This window comes from Vipera ursinii (genome assembly GCF_947247035.1).
Source record: "Vipera ursinii genome assembly, chromosome: Z".
NCBI lineage: Eukaryota > Metazoa > Chordata > Lepidosauria > Squamata > Viperidae > Vipera > Vipera ursinii.
Genome location: NC_139517.1, coordinates 65,215,679 through 65,237,045, shown reverse-complemented (window position 1 = coordinate 65,237,045; position 21,367 = coordinate 65,215,679). Strand labels below are relative to the sequence as shown.

General features: G+C 39.4%; 1 protein-coding gene across 1 annotated transcript in view; it reads right to left on the bottom strand.

The window, feature by feature from the left end:
- The window catches only part of EGFR (epidermal growth factor receptor), a 213,129-nt gene that overhangs the window by 87,027 nt on the left and 104,735 nt on the right, over positions 1 to 21,367 (bottom strand). Inside the window, exons 2-4 of the mRNA XM_083378273.1 lie at positions 14,966 to 15,117; positions 13,390 to 13,567; positions 3,434 to 3,592 (exon numbers count right to left, since the gene is read on the bottom strand). Of these exons, the coding sequence (XP_083234399.1) occupies positions 3,434 to 3,592; positions 13,390 to 13,567; positions 14,966 to 15,117 (489 nt within the window). The remainder of the gene's footprint in view (positions 1 to 3,433; positions 3,593 to 13,389; positions 13,568 to 14,965; positions 15,118 to 21,367) is intronic.

Below are 21,367 nucleotides of genomic sequence, written 5' to 3'. Positions count from 1 at the left end.
CAAGATAAGGGGGTAAAACTAATTACATTTGTTTAAAGGGATTAATCCTACAGAAGTCAACACTTTGGATTCATTGCTAGACTAAAATATTCCAATAACCAAAGCACACAAAGGAGTCTCTGAATTACAAAATGCTGTAAAAACTGTACAGAAATCCTTATGGTAACCCAATCAAGCTGCCAGCTGATCCAGAACTAAATAAACCCACCTCCTTTCAGACATGCCAACTTTTCATTTCATCAGCTCTGTATGCATTCTCCTGTCTGGAGAAAATGAACCAGGGGATCTTTTCTTCCAGCAACAGTTGCTGCTTCTTCTCTGTCCCTGTGTCCTCCCTGCTGGCTGACCTCTCCTTCTCTTTCCCTGTTGTCTTTTTTCCCCCTTTCCTGCCCAAACCACCTCCTTTCATAGCCTCTCCTCTCCTCCCCCCCCTTTTTCTTCAGTTCACTTCCACGCTGTTTCTGGAAGCGCCAATCAGCTGGAGTCAATCATCTGGAGCCCTGCCAGCTCCTGGGGCTTCTGCTGAGCCCAGAAAAAATTATACATTTAATTGTTATTTATCAAAATAATAAGAATTGTATTAACTCAATGCTTGCAAACAAGGTTATTTTGGGGAAAGAGGAAATCAACCAAAATTAATATGTGGAGTATGGATTATAGAAATTAATTGTTAATGATTCTTTTACAAATGTAACCCAGACAACACACTGTTCACCAATTATTTAGTGGGGGGAAAAACAATAAAATATATTTAAAAAATAGTCATCCTGCAAAGATCGAGATCCTTCACTTCCTTGGCTGCTCAAGGTCTTCGGTGCAGTTGCAGAGAATGGAGGCCTAAGGTAATGCAAGATCACACAAGATCAGTAGTGTGAGATCTCATGCTACTATCTTGCATGATCTCATGTTACTTTATTGCTTCTGTTCTCTGCAACAGAGAAAGGAACTGAAGCCAGGGGATGCTTCCGCGTGCCTCCAGTGGCTGGATCCAGGCACTAGAGGCCTTTTCCAGGCTACTGCTACCTGGATCTGAGGCCAGGGGATGCTTCTGCAGCCCTCCAGAGGCCCGATCCAAGTGCCAGACGCCTTTCCCATGCCACTGCCACCCAGATCTGAAGCCAGGAAACACTATAGATCTGGGCAGCAGAGGCTTGGAAAAGGCCTCCGATGCCCTGATCCAGCCTCTAGAGGCATGCAGTAGCAACCCCCAGCCTCACTTATGCATGGTAGAAGCCTGGAAAAGGCCTCTAATGCCTAGATCCAGCGTCTGGAGGCATGCAGAAGCATCCCCCAGCCTCAGATCCAGATGGCAGCAAGAAATGCGGCAGAGAGGAGGCAGATCTTTTCAAGGTGAGTCCAGTGCAGCATGAAGGGAGGGGGAAGCATGAAGTATATTAGTGGGTTGGGAAGGCCTTGGGGGCCTGTTCCATCACTAGGCCCTCCATGGCCTTCCACACCCTGAAATACTTCATGTTCACTTAACGAGCTGCATGCATTTTAATGAGCAGGGAGTGATCTCATTTGAGGTACAAGATTCACTCCTACGAGTTTTCGAATTACAAATGGAATGCACAGGGTCCATTACATTTGTAGCTTGAGGACTACTTTGAGTATTTAGGTACTGCAAAGTTGTTACCTAAAAAAGCTAACTGTGAAGTTATTCATATATTAGATAATCCAGAGTCCTGTGTGAAAAAATGGCTTAAGTCCAAAATGTTTCCATCTCCAAAATACATAATCTGATGCAGATAATCTGATATAAATTAAAGAAGCTGCATCAGTCACACATCCCTAATTTACCACTGTGAACATCTCATCCATGCCCTAGCAGCACCAATGGAAATCACTTTTCTATGTACATTTATGTCTTTATACCAATAAACAATATAAAATGTGTTTTAAAATACTTATTCTTCCTCATTCTTTCCAGCTCTGTACAAAAACATCTGGGATGCAGGTTGAGAAGAGCTTAAATTAATTTAAAGAATAACTTTATGCTTTATTTAAGTTAAAGGTTAATACTGCTGAAAATTATAAAAGATTAACCCTGCTCTTAAAGTTAGCTGTCAAATATAGAGTGAAACAAAATAAACATATTTTATTGTAAATCCCAAACAATACATGTCTGTATATATTTCTGTACTCAGATACATTTTATTTTACAGTATAATAAAAGTGTAAATTAGTCCTTTCGTATCCTAAAAATATTGCAAGGTATATACTAAATGTAGTTTCAGAAGGCAAATAAATCACTATATAAATTATTCTTTAAATAATCTCCACCCCGAACCAACCCAGTGATGCCCTTGATGTGATGTCCCGTTGTCTGGAAGCGGTACAGGTTTGGATGGGAGAAAACAGGCTTCGACTCAACCCAGCCAAGACTGAGTGGCTGTACATACCGTCATCTCGTTTAGTCCAAGAGGTTCCATCTCTGACTATAGGAGGAGAGATGTTACCTCCCATTGATAAAGCACGCAATCTGGGCGTCCTCCTAGATTCACGACTCAGTTTTGAAGATCACATTGGAACCATGGCTAGGGGGGCATTTGCACAGATTCGTCTTATATACCAATTGCGCCCCTTTTTGGACCGAGATGCCCTACGTACAGTCACCCACGCACTCGTTACCTCCCGTAATCAATACGGGATGTAATGCTCTGTACATGGGGCTGCCCTTGAAGACCACCCAGAGGCTTCAGCTGGTGCAGAATGCAGCTGCACGGGTTGTGATGGGAGCTCCCCAATACTCCCATATTACACCCCTCCTGCGTGAGCTGCATTGGCTACCGGTTGCCCTCCGGGTGAGATTTAAGGTGCTGGTACTTACCTTTAAAGCCCTACATGGCTTAGGTCCGGGATACTTGCAGGACCATCTGCTGCCGGGAACAAATTCCCATCGTCCAGTACGCTCACACAGAGAAGGCCTCCTCAGGGTACCGTCAGCTAGGCAATGTCGGCTGGCGACCCCCAGGGGGAGGGCCTTCTCTGTGGGAGCGCCAACCCTATGGAATCAGCTCCCCCCTGAGCTTCGGATAGCCCAAAACCTCCAATCCTTTCGCCGCGGCCTCAAAACACACCTGTTCCACCAGGCTGACCTAGGCTGACAGGCATTTTAATTAATTTATATTTAGTATTTTTAATTCATTTTTAAATTCTCTAATTTTTTATTGCACTGATGTTCTCAATTTCATTTTATCTTGATTTATGTACTTATTATATGTTTTGTTGTTAGCCACCCTGAGTCCTTCGGGAGATAGGGCGGGATATAAATCCCATCAATCAATCAATAAATAAATAAATAGAGTTTATTTATTTTTCTATTGGGCAAACATCTATTGTTATTATAAAGTTACATGAAGTAAACCCTGCACTGTTTCTTAGAATTAGTTTAGTAAAATTCATGAATTGAATGTCTTCTGTGCACACTTACAGGATATGTGAGATTCTGTTAACCCCTTTGTTTTTTCACTGGTGTCAAACTGTACAAAACTCTGAATATTATTTTTATCAAAAATGTCATCCCACAGAACATTTTCCATGTTGCAGAGATAAGGATTACTCCGGAACTTTACTCCTCCATTTAGAATTTCTGCCAAAAGAAATTAGGATAAAGAAAGGGATTAATACACAGTTTGATTTTTGTATTTTAAAAATTACACAAGGATAATTATTTCAATTGATTTTGATGAAATGTCATTCATGAGTTAGAAAAAATCTAACTAAATAATATAAATTTGAGATATATAAAGAAAATAGAAAATACAAGAAAAATACTAAAAGCAAGCAAGCAGATAGGTACTAACATATATACATTTACCATATATATAGAATGACATCATATTATATCTATGACTATTGAGGTAAAATATAAAATCGTTCAAATTTGGTAGAGTTATTCCTTCCTCTGATATTTCATTATTTTAACTGTATCTGTATGTTTTTTCCCCAATGTACCAGTTAATTCACATGTCAGTTATTATGTTATCTAGACAATGTTGAATAATTATGATTTTAGCTTCAAAAATTAAATAGATGACTTTCCTCTCTATGGAGATTCTCAGTCATCCAGGTCATGGTTGTTCCAAAGGTACTTTTTCAAAAGGTTACTGGACTTTATTTTTCCTTTGTTTTCCTAAGGAAAAACAAAGTCCATTTGCCTTTTAAAAAAGTGCCTTTGGTGTTGACCCGGAATTAGGGAATAGTACTATAGGAAATATCAATTGTGAATGTGCAGATGGCCCTACTGTCTTTGGGCTCTTGCAAAGTCCCAGATGCAGGGTCATGAAAGGCCAGCAAGGAAAATACCCAATGTACTAACCCACCCAAGAACATACGATATCTTTAGGGAAACACTCAAAAGGGAACATGTTTGTTACTTCTGCTCTCTTACCTACAGTATGCCAGACTTACTGGATGAAATCTTTATCATATGCGTGTCAGCTTTGCTAGATGGCTTGCTTATGTAACCAGAAAGAATAAATACAAGGATTTCTTGTCTTTCTGGGCTGCTGTCATTTAGAGGAGCCCGTCTTTTTGTTCAGCTGAATAAAAACATAAAGCTTGAAGGCAACTTCTGGTTTCCTGTATTTTTTAGCAGCAAAACCTCAGAACCTGCATATAATTTTTGGCAAGCCTGGTTTCCAAGAGAGGTGCTTGGTTGGTCCTAGGTAGGCTCAGGAAAGGGGAAGGCACCGAGCACGCTCCGGGATTTCCTGGAGGTGCCCCCATTCTTGACTCTTCATTGTGGTTTTAATAGGAACCATTTTCTCTTCTTTTTGGTTGCCTTTTACTTGGTTCGTGAATACTCAGGAGGGCTGAAGATAAGGTAGGACACACAGATGGGCTGAAGATAAGGTAGGACACACAGATATACATTACTTTGTTACACTGGCTTGCTTGGGGAGTGTGTGTGTGTATGTGTAAATGTGTGTCTGTTTCCCTGAATTATTTCCCACCGTTGACCAGAGCTGGGCAGAAGGGTTAATGCCAGCCATACCTAGGCCCCCCTATTTTTGGGGGTTCTGGGGGCACTTAGAAAGCAAGGGGTGTTAATCTTGTACTCTCGTGCTCCAACAGGTTGTGAGTGGTGTGTGGTTTGAGGTTTGATACTGATCTTGGTTGAAGGTCAGTGGATCTCTTGTGGCCCAACATGCTGTGCAAGTGGTGTGAGTGACTTGAACACACGGGCTCAGCCCAGAAAGACCAGTTAGACTGAATAAAAGGACAGTTAGAATGAATAAAAGGAAGGGATGTGTCTTCAGCCCCCTTGACTGTGTCATAAGGAACTTTGGTATGCTTAAAACCCATTGGGATATGAAATTGAAACTCTGATTAAATTAAACTCTGTCACCAGGACATATCCACTGTTTGGCCCACAAGGAATCCATAAATTTGGGGGGTTTGTAACCATGGAGACTGTGCTTAAAGAGGCATGGATCATGATCAGCACACTTCATATGCTCTTTTGTTTTTTGTTTTTCTGGACCTTACATGTGAATAAGCAGGTGCTTAGAGACTGGGCTGTGGTGACCTTCCACAGCACCGCCTTTTCCTGCTTTAGCTTCTGCTCCACCACCCATGAGGGGATCTATTCCCTCACAGGACAGGTAACTGTTAGGAGGGGCGACACTGATGAGGTCCTGGTTCATACTCCCTTCTCCACATCTGATCTTTATGCATGGGAGGACCAATTGGGTTCTTACACTGACACCTCACACAAATATTCTGAATTGGTTCTGTCCACTAACTAGGCAGACCTCCAAGCCATGCTGGATGTCTTTTTAACAACAGAGGAGGGGCATCTAGTAGGCAATGTTACTAAAAGGAAGGAGGGTCCTTGATCTGCAACTTAAAGGTTTCCAAGATATTATTGTCACTGCATTGCAGATTGCCCTCCCTAAACAGAAAATGTGGGCATACTTTATGATGTTCATCAGTTGTCAGCTGAAAGTCCCAGTGACTTATTTGAGCACTCCAGATGTTAAGTATGAATTACAGAAGGTGGAGGGGACTTCAGGTGATGATAGACAAGTTGTTGGAAGGAGCGTATAAAGCCTACATGACACGGCCAGAAGTGATAACCAGGGGGACTGAAGAGGGTGAAAAAAACAAAACCACAGTATTGTTTTGCTGGCTTAATCTCTGTAACAGATGCCCTAGTGCGCAGCTTTTTAACCTTTTCCCCCATTGTACTGCTTTTTGGATACAATATCAGTTACAATATTTGAGAATACACCCCCAAAACTCTTTTGGAAAAACAATGCATCATGTCAGTTGTAGGACAAATCACATGAGCAAGCATTTTATTTCCTCCCTGGATACAATTCCTGCAGCTGCAGAAAAAGCAGCAAACATGGAAAAAAGAGGATGTGCATTTTCTTGATGTAGACAGTGCTTCTTTTGTAAAAAAAATATTTTTTTAAAAAAAAGTGCCGGAACTCACACACATCACACAACCTGCCTTGCCTACCCTACAAGGTTCCATCCAAAAAAAGGTGCCAGAACTCTGTTCTGGGCATTCTATGACAACAAAAAGCCCTGGCTGTAGAACACAGGGATGGTGAGTAACTTAGCCTTAAGAGGAAAAAGTAACCTAAAGATCAATCAGAAGTTTGTAAGAAGTTTGTTCTTCTTAATTTCCTAGCTTGGTTTTTCCCCCCCTTTCAGTAGGATTGATTACTCCTATCGCCCAGGGATGGGAATAACTTGTTGATTCAGTTTCTGTCTTGTCTTTGTCTCTGTCTTGTCATAGGTCCTGGTGTGTTTGGGGTTAATACTGTTGTTGGTTTTTCTCTGTGTGTGGGGCAGTCCTGTCAGCTTTCTGTTGATTTGTTCATGGTTAACACTTATCTTTTCATTCGTGTTTCTTGGATGTATGCCTGGGATTGTGCCGGGCAGGGGAGGAAGAGAGAGGGAAGAGAAAAAAAAAACCCTCTTCCCTGGTGCTTTTATTTTTTGGCTTGCCTTTCCTGAGAGAAGGGCGGTTGCAGCAACCTTTCGTATTGTAATAGTTGGTTTCTGGGGCTAGGTTTTCTACTTTTTAATCCATGCTGGCTCAGGGATTCTGGGAACTGAGGTCCACGAGTCACAAGAGGGCCATGGTTCCCTGCCCACCAAGCCCTGCCCTAGTGGAAGAGGGAGGAAGTGGGACTTGTGGAAGAGGATGGTGAGGAGTGGTAGGGTCCCCTCAAGAGAGAAATGGGATGATGTCACCCAGATTCTAGGCACTCCCAGACCACCCACTGCAGTCTTTTGCCCTGGCACAGGACCGGTGTTGTATATGCATGACATATGGCCACTGGAGCAGAGAATGTCTTTTATGTTCCCTTCTTAACTGTCCTATAGGGTACTATTCCTCAACCATGCTCCGGATAGAAAGGGGGGGTGAGGGGCTGGGGCCTTTATCTCCCTGCCTTTATGGACTTCCTCTTCAAGTCAAAGTAAGAGAAGAACAATACCCTTTTGGGTTGGTACAGGAGCATCACATTCAGTATTAAATAAGTCCCTTGGAGACCCTTCCTCACAAATGTTTCAGGTCTTTGGGGCCAATGGCCCTTCTGTGTCAGCTGCAATACTCAACTCTTTGGAATGCTTTATGGGTGGTATTGGCCTTACTCATCTTTCTTTCCCTTTCAGACTGCCCTATGCTCTTTTAGGATGTATTTGCTTGCTACGTTACAAGCCACCATCTTTGCTCTTGTGGCTAAGCCCCTATACAGTATCAGCCTACTACAGGCACAGATAAAGAACCCTTTGTGTGGACCAAGGATTGTCAGGTGGAATTTGATAACATTCAAACAGCTTTAGTCAATGCTCCAGCCCTTGGCATTCCTGATGACACTGAACCATTCCCCTTGTATTTGGCTAAAAGTAAAGTGGTGACTGCTGGGTTCCTTTCTCAAACCCTTGGTACTTGGTCTCACCCTGTAGCCTATTTTTCCAAACAACTGGATCCTGTTGCTCAAGGATGGCCAGTGTGCCTTCGGGTGGCTGCAGTGCCATTCTTCTTTTGGGGCTGCTGAACAATTAACCTTTGGGGCTCCTATCACAGTGGAATCACCCCATTCCATCCAGGATTTGTTAGCATCCAAGGGACCCATTGGCTTACAGCTTCCTGACTGGAACGGTATCAGATAGCACTCCTTGACAACTCACAAATTCATATAGAGTGCAATAGCAGGTTCAATCCAGCAACCTTTCTTTCCGAACTGGATAGTGATCATAATTGTGTATAAACTATTACAGAAGTATTTTCTGGCTGGCCAGATCTACCTGACCCACCACTGGAGGAAGTGGACAGGGACCACGGCAGCAGTTTTATGGGACAGGGAAAAAGGCTAGCTGGCTATGCTGTGGTCACATTGGACCAGATAGTGGAAGCAGCAGCACTCCCTGCAAGTACTTCAGCTCAGGAAGCTGAACTCATTGCCTTGACGAGGGCCTTGAAAGGTCAGACGGTGCAGTTAATATATTTATAGACAGTAAATTTGTGGGAAGGTTTGTGTTATATATGCATGTGGGGCATTATAGATGGAGTGTGGTTCAATCACCGCTCCTATTAAATCTGGACGGGACATTTTAAGGCTATTGCATGCTGTTTTGCTTCCACATAAGGTAGCTGTCATGCATATGAGGGCCCATGTTAGGATTGGTACTGTACATGGAAGAAGAAGTGCCTTGGCCAACTGCACCTTAAAGTCTGCTGCATCAGGTCCGCTGTCCCCTTGGTATGTGGGTGCACTTGTACTCTCACGTTTGCCTGTGCTGGCTCCAATATATATGCACTGGATGGGCACAGAGCTTCTGAACTAGGTGCTGTTTATTGTGGACATAGGCTGGAGAAGGATGGGAAGTGCCTTCTCCCAAAACATGTATTATAGGCCCTCTTACTTGCATGTCAGCACTTATTGGGGTTATAAGGCCATGGCTGAGTTTCTTATAATGGATTATAACAGGGAACTATAACAGGGCCCTCACAATGATCAGGCGATGTGTGATTTGTGGATGTAATAACCTGTGGAAATTATTAAGTTCCCCTTGGGGAGGCTTGGGGCTGGCCAGGATCCTGCTAGTTTTTGGGAATTTGATTTTACTGAGTTGCCATGGACGCAGGGGTTTAGCTACTTGCAAGTTTTTGTGGATGCTTTCTCTGGAGAGAATGAGACTTTACCCTGCCATATCCAGTAGGAAATTCAGACCCTGGGTATTGTTTGGTGATTTCATCTGTCCTATAGGCTCCAGTGTTCAGTACACATGGGGAGGCCTGTTTCCCTTTGGGATGATGTATGGTCAGCCCTTTCTTTCTCATTTGCCTTATCCACTTCCCTCCCTGTTGTTGGAGACCAGGCCCTCAGAGGATGTATACACTCTTTTGCTAATGATGTTTCTTCTGTTTCTCAAGCTGTTCCAAGCCCTCCATCATCCAGGGATGGATCATCCACTCCATCCTTTCCTTCCTGGAGTTTGGGTGCTTGTCACATCCTGGACTGCTTCTGGCCCTTTAGCTGACTGCTGGACAGGGCCCTTTGTTGTTCTTCTCACTACCCACATGGTGGTCAAGGTTGCTGGACTTCGTGCTTGGATTCATCATGCTCGTCTTCAATCTTTTTCACCACCTTCTGACACTGAGGACCGAGTTGCTTGGACTGTGGCCCCTGGTGCTGAGGACGATCTCTGTTCATATTATCCAACACAAGGATAGCATTCATCTCAGGGAGGAAGGAATTAGTAATTACCCTAAAAATCTGAAGATTTCTACTGATACTGTATGGGGTTGGTTTAGGGAATTATTCTTGGTACTCTCTTTGTAGTATTCCTTGTTCTTGTATCCTATTGTGTCATTCACTGCTTGCCCCGATTCACCTCTGCCTGTCCTCAACAATGTGGCCCACATACTATAGAAGCCTATCCTGTGTTCATACTTTTGTGCACTGCTCTAAGTATGAAAGGGGGGATTATGTTGACCCAGAATTAGGGGACAATATAGGAAATATCAATTGTGAATGTGCAGATGGCCCTACTGTCTTTGGGCTCTTGCAAAGTCCCAGATGCAGGGTCATGAAAGGCCAGCAAGGAAAATACCCAATGTACTAACCCACCCAAGAACATACGATATCTTTAGGGAAACACTCAAAAGGGAACATGTTTGTTACTTCTGCTCTCTTACCTACAGTATGCCAGACTTACTGGATGAAATCTTTATCATATGCGTGTCAGCTTTGCTAGATGGCTTGCTTATGTAACCAGAAAGAATAAATACAAGGATTTCTTGTCTTTCTGGGCTGCTGTCATTTAGAGGAGCCCGTCTTTTTGTTCAGCTGAATAAAAATGTAAAACTTGAAGGCAACTTCTTTTTTTTCCCACCAGCAAAACCTCAGAACCTGGATATCATTGGGACAGATGAGTTCCCTGTTTTTAAGCTTGAAGTTTAGTCCTGTAAATCAGGGGTCCCCAACCTTTTTGGCACCAGGGACTGGTTTCATGGAAGACAATTTCTCCATGGGCGGGGGGTGGTGGAAAAGGGGGGGAAGTTTCAGGATGATTTAAGTACATTATATTTATTCTAAATTTTCTAAATAAACACACAAATAAATAATGCACTTTATTTCTACTATTATTACATTGTATTACATTAGACCAGTGACTTTCTGCTTCTAAGAAAGAGGGAAGGAAAAGAGACAATCCTAAACTCAGGCTTCCAGCAAAACAAACCAAAGACGTAGCACATTGAGGAAGTGCTGAGAAAACCATTCAGAGAGAGACCAAACCAACTCGGCACTGCGCAAGCCCAGCAGCCTTGGAAAAGGTACAAATGAGAGAGGAATTCCCTTGGAGACATAGTGCTTAAGGGGAAATGTAGCTTCTCCCCTCCCCCTCTCCCCCATTACAAGGCTGGTAGGAGCACTCTTGGTTTGCAAAATTGAGAGGTGCATGAAGAAAGGAGCATGAACACATACACAAAAATACACACACCAAATTAAACCAGGAAAAGCAGGCAGGAAATTGCCAAAACATGAGACACCTGGAGCAGCATCAAAACAAAAGCAAAAAACTCAGTAGTCTTAGAAAAGGTGCAAACGAGAGAGATTCCCTTGAAGACCCAGTGCTTAAAGTGAAAGGTAGCTTCTCCCTTCCCCTATTTGCACCCTGAGAAAACACCCTCATAAACACATAACTTGGGGGGAGGATCCCCCTCCAACAAGGTTTTGGGGAAGCCCCAAGTTGCTGGCACGCGCTTGTCTTGCAAACTTGGAGACTTGCGCGAAAGGACCACAAGCCCAGCTGGGGTGCCAGGAGGGGGAGAGGAGGAAAGTGATGAAGAAGAGGAGAAAGAAAAAGTAGCAGGAGAAAGAGGAAGCAGGAAGAGGAGGAGGCAGAAGAAGAGATAGCACAAGAAGCAGGAGGAGGAAGAGGAGGAAGGACGTGGAGCTCAGATGTTGCAAGTGAGAATGACCATTTTAATTTCTAATTTCTGAAATTTTCAGTCAATACTATCTTAATTAAAAATTGACCAGATTAGACTGATACTGAGGAGAATAGAGAATAAACTTTATACATTTTAGGAAGTGACTGAACAGAATATTCTTTTAAAAAATATTTTGAAGCCTAGTTTCACACAATTGTCCTATGCTATTTGAAGAATGTATTCTTTTTACTGTTTATTAGTATGATCACATAAGCACACAATATTGCTCACACCTTGTTTTTTGCCATATGCTGGCATAACATATTGAGGCAGGAACCAATGCATCATTGGACATTGATTATTTGAGAATATTCCAAGAAAATTGGCCATAAATTCAAATGAATGGAGGGTGCAAACACACAAACTCAGTCATGGAAAATACTTTAGATGCTATTTGCCTGAAATGGTATAAGGTTTCCTGCCTGAGCAGGGGGTTGGACTAGATGACCTCCAAGGTCCCTTCCAACTTTATTATTATTATTATTATTATTATTATTATTATTATTATTATTATTATTATTATTATTATTATTAATCTATCAACAAGATAACTGGGCTGACCTACAACCTTTTGCAGAGGTGGCATGCAATAACTCGTTTCATGCTAGTAAGGGATTTACCCCTTTCCAAGTAGCTACAGGGCAAGACTTTAACACAATTCCCAAGTTACCACCAAGTGAACCCCCAGTGTCCTCCTTAAAGGAATGGGTTATTCAACTGCACAATACGTGGCCTGTTGTGGGGAAATCCCTAGAGATGGCTCATGGTGCTGATAAAAAGCAAGTTGACAAGAAATACATGGAACCAAAAGCCCTTAACATTGGGGATTGTATTTATCTATCTGCTACTTGCAGTCCCTGCAACTATCAAAAAAAGCTAGGGCCCAAATACATGGGACCTTTCCCCATAAAGCACATCATAAATACAGTAACTGTGGAATTAGATCTGCCTAAGTCCCTTTGGGGTAAACTTTGGACAGTTTACCCCATGTTTCACTGCAGCTTATTAAAACCCGAAGTTACCTACCCCCTTAGGTCTGAACAGACACAACCCTGTGAACCATTAATAATGGAGGGTGAGCAACATTTTGAAGTTCAAAGTATATTAGATTCCCATAAAGATCAGGGGAATATTCAATATTTGATGGCCTGGAAAATTTTTCCTGACTCCCAAAATGAATGGGTTCACTGCTAGAGTTCCTAGGCTTCTTAAACATTTTCATAACCAATACTCTGATAAGATTAAATGAAATCTTTCTTTTAATTTTCTTCTCTTCCTGTTTGTTTTATTTCCTTCTACAGGACTATCGTTGCTGTTCAGGGGGACAGCATGTCAGGTCCACAGATATGTACTGCCATTCTGTTGGAGGGGGAGGGACATTGGTAATTCTGGGATACTTTCACTTTGCTGTAACACTTGCGAATTAGGGAGGGGGTATTGTCTTCAGGGACATGGCAGACTCCCTCCCAGCTGGTTCCTGCCTTGTTCCAAGGCCGTCATGCCCTGAGAGTAACCTGTTATCTGCCTAGCACACCAGCTGTTTCAAAACATCTTTGTAGCATCACACTGGCTGCTAGTGGACTGGTGAGAGGGTTGGGACTTGAGATAAATGAAAGAATTGCTTGTGCTTTACATGGGACCTTCAGATTCTGCCTGACTTTTCTGCAGCCACTTTCTCTCCGTAAAAGTTCTTTTGATTCAAGTCAATGGATTCAAGTGTTTTACTTTCCTGAGGGATCAGCTGGGGTAGTCCTTACATGCCCATCCTGTCACAAGGCAACTCTTAAATGGTTTGCACTGAATCAAAACCATTCTTTCAAGAGTATAGATTGCAGTATTATGCTTACTAACAATTCGAAAATGTTTTATTAATAATATAAGCATTTGTTAAATTTTTATTCTTTCCCTTCTAAATTTCTCACCTGCCAAGCGTCTTAATGGTAGCTCTTCAAGTCCCTTAGTACCATTGTGATTTAATAAAATTGCTAGTGCAGCATTTTCATAAAGTATGTTCCCTCGTATTATCTGGAGATTCTCCAAAGGAATAGTTTTCACTGCATTCATTGCTATAACCACATAGCCAGCCACTTCTTGTATACTCTGGAAGATATGGAAGACAAAGGTATGCAAAATAAAGACAGAGACTAAAGCAAATTCTTTTCTTGGTTTTACACTTGCTAAGTATATTTAGGAGCACCTCCCCAAATAAGTAAGATGCAAATTAAGTAACTTGTGAAATAGCATTCACAAATTCAGTGTAACTCATTAAGATTTACAAGGATAAATTCCAGAAATATAAGATAATGTTGATCTATTCTTTTTATATAGCTGGGAGACAAAATGTAATAAAGTTAAAACAACAAATAATCTTACAGAAATAAAATACAATTAAAGACATAAATAACCAAAATGTATTAAACAAGATAAGCTCAAAGTGAATCCTGTTCCAGTTCCTAAAGGGAACACTAGACTTCATAGTCTTAAAATAAGCAGGCTGTGTTGGGGTTATCTGGAGCAAGGAAATGGAAAGGGGGAATGGCATTCCACATCTGGGTGCCATCAAATGCCATTAAGTTATGGGACCCAATAATGCCAACTTATTAAAAAGGCAGAAATAATTGGAAATAGATGAGTTGCAAATGACCAACGTCTGTGTTATGAAGGACTTTCAACACCAGTTCCTTGAATTGCATCTGAAAAGCCAGTGAAGTTTGCAAAGTAGCAGAATTATGGGGGCACACTGAGGTATGCTCATAATTGCCTGCCTTATTGTATTCTAAATGAGTTATAGTGACCTCTTACCTATTCATATTGACCAGAGTCAATCCAAAAGGAAATCAATTGTTCTTTGGAAGGAAAGATACTGAAGCTGAAGTTCAAATACTTTAGCTACCAAATGAACTTTGGCCATCAAATGAGAAGAAAAATCTCATTGAAAAAGACCCTGGTGTTGGGAAAGATTGAAGGGAAAAGGAGAAGGGGATGGCAGAGGATGAGATGGTTAGATAGTGTCATTGATGCAATGAACATGTATCTGGGCAAACTCCAGGAGACAGTGGAGAACAGAGAGGCCTGGGGTCCTATGGTCCATGAGGTCATGAAGAGTCAGACACAACTTACCCACTGAACAACTAATCATAGGAAACCATACAATGGAAGTAAGAACTTGCTTGAAATACATATTTCTCATTGATTGTAATCTCTTGAGCAAATTTAATATAATAAAAAACCTGAGTTCCCCTTGTTGTATTACTTAGAGCTCCCATAGTTAGCTCCAAGAATTAATGAGGGTGCAGACAAACTGCACATAGAACTTTAGAATGTAACAGAATGATATGTTAGGAGTGGAAAATAGGACTTTGTTTTGGAACAAAATATCCACAACATAAAACTGATTCCTAATCCAGATACATATTGCTCTTTTCAAAGGCAAGTAAAGGCATTAAGGTTCTCTTCATCTCCCATTCACATTAGAACAATGTAATTCATTTTACAAACCTTCAGAAAAGTAAGGTTATAGTTGTAATCCACATAAGTGATTTCCAGATTGCCAAGCACTATTTCACAGTTCTCATACATCCTCTTAAGGTTGTTATAGTGGTCATCCACACTTGCAAGTTGAGTTAGCTTATTGCTTGTTCCTTGACAAACTGAAAAAAGAATAAACATACAATAAACATGAAAATCTGCATGCAAAGCAGGTAAACTATGTGCAGAATATGTTTTTTCCAAATTATGTCAATATAAAGTTTCTCACTGAAATTATTCCTATCACTTGGGATCTGAACATAAAATTCAAAATTCCATCTATTTTCAACTGAAAACAGAATGTTTTAGAAATATGAAGGCATTTTTATAATAGTTTTATGATTTTTATGATTACTTTTATAAAATATGTGGTCAGTTTTAATTTATATATTTTAAAATGTATATAGGTATTATAATAATTATAGTAGTTTGATTATTATTCAAACAATAAACATTCTAAAGGCATGCATTTAATAGTACTTGAAAAGGAAATGTAACTATTAGCATATTTCAACCCATACCATTTCTTCAGTTGTAACAAATTATGATTTAATGTAAAATATTTTAGACTATAAAATTATATTTAAATTATGGGGCAAGAGAAACAAGATCCTTTAATATATAAAAGGATGGATTTAAATGTAAACAGCACCAGTATCAATAGATTAGCAAATAAACTAAATACCATTAAAATTAAGCAAATAAAGATTTTTGTGAGAAAACTGCAAATCAAAACTGTGGGATACAAAACATGAAATTCCTTATCTCTAGTGAATTATAATTTTCAGGGTTTTCATATTAATAACTAACATAAAATTTAGAATGTCTCATATATTGGGGAAATCCCAAGGACACTAAGAAGTACTTTGAAAGGCCTAATTATGCGTTTTCATTGCGGATGATTAATAGCTCTGTGTGGAGAACAATTAAGGTTAGTCAGGCTTAGAGCTCAGTAAAGAAAAGAAATTACTGTGTGTCTCACCCTCCATTGTTACCTATATGACAAACTGATAGAGATGAATGCAGCTATTTCTGACCTATGAAAGAAGAATTATTCATTTACATGAAATATAATTTGTATAACATCCATCTTTTAAAGCATTTATTCTAGAAAAAATATTACCATGTATGTATGTATGTATGTATGTATATTTTTATGCAGCACAATTTTAAATATTACTGCAGTCCCACCTTAGCCATGAAAGCCAGCTGGGTGAATTTGAGTTAGTCATTCTCTCCCAGCCCCAACCCACCTCACAGGACTTTTGTGAGGAAAATAGGTGGAGGAAGATGTGTTGGATATGTTTGTTGTCTTGAATTATTTATAAAAATAATCAAGGTGAATTATAAATAAAATAAATCGCCTGGCAGCAATAATAATGAAAAACATAATAAATATCTTGTTAAAAATCCAATTTCAAATTTTGGTTAACTCACTTCTGATGTCTCATGACCTGGAAAGCAGCAAGTACTTACAATGTTGTTGGCAAGGAGCAGGCAATTAGACCTTGATTGCTTGCTTCAACAAGTTGCACTAAGTGAGAAACTACTTATCATACTTGCTAGGGCTGAAATTGTTAGTACAGTCTTATTCAGCCTTTCAAAATCTTGTGTTGATGAATTATAAAAAGCAATATTAGTCTTGAGGGATATTAGATAGTCCCCTCAAATATACCAATATTTCTTATTCCATTATATCACTTATTCCATTATACTTCAAAAGTACCTGATTTAATGATGCACTGCTGCCACAGGAGAAATTTATATTACAAATATTCTGTATGCACCCTTTACTTGCTAATTACTTTCTTTATTGGGATAAAGAACACAAAAAATTAAAACTATTGCAACTGCTACCAGAAATTCAGATCAAAATAAATGATTAAAGTAAATAATGAAACAACAACAACTGCACAGATTCTTATAAAAACAATATGCCAAAACCCCCAATTCATATCCCAATTCACACTTCAAAATTAAGCATGGTTCCTCACTGTAGGAAGCAGACATAATACACTACTAATCACTGAGACCTGAACTATGTTTTCACAAACTTTCTTAAAGCAAGATGGGAAAAGTGATCTGAAAGTCTGGGGCCAAGCTACAGTATTACACAAAACAGGACCTGTGACTGGAGAGGCATGACTTTGAATGGGGGAGAAGCTAGCAAAATAATTTGATAATGGATCGGGACCATGGGGAAAAAAATCACGAATGTTCCTCTCTTCCCTCTTAAGGGATAGGCAAGTAGTCAGTGGTTGGTAACAGCTTGTTTTTAAGCATTCCACTCTTTCAGTTAGGACAGGCAGAATGGGTCTTGTGCAGCCCTACCATGCATCTCAATAGGAAGGTGTGGGAAAAAGAGATTATTGTTTTTACAGAAGCTGTAGAAGACATGTCTGTGAGGCAAATACATTGTATACATTTTAATCTCATGAGCCTAGCTTGAAGCTTGAGAATTGTATCTAGGAAGGTCTCTGCTTCGCTGAAAACTGGTCCAAACCAGAACTTACTGATATGATAGCAACTTTAAAGACAATCCCTAGGAACTAACAACTGTAAATAAGAGAAGGGGGTGATAAAATTAGAGTAGTGGGAGATGTAATCTGGGGCGGAGATAATGTATTCACTTTAGAAGCTTTGGATAGGTTGTGACGACATGATTACAGTATAATTACTAACCCAATGAAGAAAAGGTGGGAGGTAAATTTGTAATGGCAATGGAGAATATAAAGAATGAATATTGTAGATTTGGAGTGTGTCCACTACGTGTTTGCATGCAAAAGGAGCACCCCCTTTGCAAAGGAGTACAAATAAATCACCATTGTTTTCTCTTGGAAGTTTTGGCTTGTGATTTGATTTTAACTAGAAAACAAATCACACAAAGGAGAGCAGAAATCCACAAAAAGATAGAATGTGTAACTATCTTATCCCCAAAAATACAGACTACTTTCTGTTGTCATTGTTGACAAAAAGACTGGAAAGAATTCGAGCAGTGAAGCTCTATTTGCATTCTTTACTTTTTTTATTTAGTTGAACTTAAGTATTTTTTTTATTAAATTGATCTTCAGAATATCCTAATAATTTGCATTTGTACATGATACAAGATTTCATTTGAACTGCTACTATCATTGAACTGCTACTATCTTCAAATACTGTGATTTAATTTAGTGTTATTTAATTCAGTTATTTTCATAAAACCCATCTCTTTTTATTGTATATACAAGCAAAATTAAATTATATTTGCTTCTAAACCCAGAACTCTCATTTATCTATCTTGAAAGATTCTAAAAATCTAAATGTTTTTGAAATTGTTATTTCAATGAAATGTACTCTGAATAATCAGAATAAAAGCTAAAATATACAGAAAAAAATCAATAACTAAAAAGCAATTAAAGAAAAAGTATGAATTATAAAATATTTTGGTATTTATATATTATAATAGAAATTCAGTAGCCTTGTGTTACAACTTATCGACAAATATATATATTTACTTGTTGTCATTACCTGTACAACATTATAGATTTTGTCCAATAAAGTAAAAATTATACCAGCTATCCATAGAAATAATGTACAGAACAATTGCCAGACATTCTCTTGAATATATTCAAAAGGTTTTGTACAGGTAGTCTTCAAGTTATGATAATAATGGTGCCTGTCCATTAGGGTTGGAAGTCATTAAATGAACTGAAAATAAAGATTGAATACTGAAGACCCTCATATGCCATAATAGGCAAAGAAGCTGGGAACACACAATATTGTGGAACAAAAATATAATTAGATCTTAATTTTTTTAAAGTATCTTAACTTCCTGTTGAAACCTCATTACAATTTTGTTGTAATACAGGCTGACAAATAAAATTTATTCCATGTTTTTCTTGCTATATGACAAAGAATAAAGCTGAATCAAATAGTTTTAGGTAAAACCTGTTTAATTAATAATAGGTGTCACCCTAATTTGTAATAAAGTAATGAAAATTATACACTATTTCTGAAATAATCAGGACTTAAAAATATGTACTTTGGAGGGGGTAAAATGGTGAAACAAGAATGATTCTGATTCAGTTATTCATTTCCTTTGTTACAGTTCAGAATCAGGTTATTCTGTCTTTACAATTACCTGTTGAACTAATTCCTGATCACATCTTTGTATACAGCTATGGGTGTTTGTCCTCTTGGAATTTAGTCAATTCCAAGTACAAATATAATAAGACTACTGACCAATCATCCTTGCATCATAGCCCAGTGGTGGGATTCAGCCGGTTCGCACCACTTTTACAGAACTGGTAGCTAATTTTTTGCTTCCGGATGGCAAGGCGTCACCGGAGGCAGCCATTTTTCGGCTGTCAGCCTCGCAGCTCCGTAGAGCCACCAAAAACAGCACCGATCAGCTGTTTTGGTAGCTCGGAAGCCCCCACATCTGGAAAAGAGGAGGGGGTGAGCGTCCAGGTTGGGGTAGAGCTCTCCGGGGCCGCCAGAACTTAAGAGTTTTGGCGGCGGAAGGATTGAGCCCCCCTGAAGCCTGGGCATGCTCCGGACTGCGAGGCGCCTCTGCTCCGGGTTTTTTGGAGCAGAACAGGGCATTCACAACCATCCCTGCTAGCAAGGAAGAGCTTTTGAGAACGAGGAGGCAGGCAGAGCGATGCAGGAGATTTTGGTGAAGATGGTGCTTTGATCTTTAACTCAATGGACTTTGCTGAACTTGTAAGTGAAAGTGCGTAGCTAACAATAGTGGGTGATAATGGCGGCTATATCTTCTAAAGTTCCTGCTTTGATGCAGCAGTCTTCGGTGAAACCTCTATTGTCCCCTGCATCTGAATCTGTATCAGCTTTTACAGTAAAAGATTTGCAGAATCTGCTGCAAGAGACTATGGGAAAGCAAATGCAACAATTTGTTGAGATAATGGAGAAAAAGTTGGAGGAGAAGTTTACAGAGAAATTAACGGAAATGAGAGCAGACATCACATCTGCAATGCAAAGCATGGTTAAAGGCATTGAGATTTTGGATAAAAGAGTGGAAGACCTTGCTCAAAATGATATTAGACTGGAAGCCAAAATGACAGAAACTGAAAATGTGATAGAGAAAATGGATTATGATTTGATTTCGACACAGTATTATCATATGGAATTTGCTTTAAGGATTAGAGGTCTGAAAGAAAATCCTAAGGAAAAATTGAAGAAAATGGTTTCTGAGGCTTTGGAAGGGGTGTTGGAGCGACCAGCAGATGAAATAATGGAAGATATAGATAAAATCTTCCATGTTAATTCGTGGATTGCAAGACAAAGGAAATTACCCAGAGATGTGGTGGTTTATTTTACAAAGAGAATGATTAGAAATGAAGTTATCCAGGCCTCCTACAATATTGACTTTGTAATTGCTGAGCAAAAAGTTTTGATTTTAAAAGAGATCCCTGCAAAAATTTTAAGAAAAAGGAAGGAATTTGTTTTTTTGACACAAGAATTGAGACGACGTGATATCAAGTTTAGATGGCAAATACCAGTGGGTATGGTGGTGACCTATGAAGGTACGAGGTACTGTTTTACCACGGTGATTCAGGCACGTGATTTCTACAGTAATGTTTTAAAAGCAGTCCCCATACCATCTTTGGAATCTACAAAGAAAAAAGGTGAGAGAGAGTCTCAACGTTCCGGAGAGAATCCGCAAGTTGCTGAAGGGTTAACGCAATCAGATGTGAAAGTTACAGGAGTGGGTGAAATTTCATTTCCACTGGAGAAGGCCAGAAATTGGAAGAGGTGTGCTGCTTCTGGATGAATGAATCAAGCCTGAAGATTTAGTCACATAACTGCAAGAGATGATTATGGGAACTGGAATTGTTAGAAGGACTAAATATTTGGGGATATATTTTTCACCCTTATAAAATAATTATGTAATATTTTGTGTTGCTTTAGTTTTAAGATGATTATGAAAAGTTAATTGGGAAGATTTGTAGTAGTGTTTATTGATATTCTGCAGGTTATGATTTGTTATTTGGATGAAAAATTTTAAGCTTGGAAGGTAATGTATGGTATTTTAAGTTGTATAATATATTAGGAGAAGGGAAGGTTGTATAAATCTGGTTTTAGTATGTTGAAGTTTAGCTGGATAGAAGAATAGTTTTATAAAATTGATATAAATTGTTTTCTTTGTGATTGAAGCTAATTTGTAATATTTTTATGGGTAATATTGGAATAGGTAATAGAATATAAGAATATAAGAATGATGTGATTATATAAAAAAATTTTAAGTTTGGAAAGTAATCTATGGTATTTTAAGTTGTATAATACATTAGGATAATATGAATTTAAAGCTTAGTTGGAATGAGGAATAGTTTTAGACAATTGATATAAATTGTTTTATCTGGGATTGTTTTT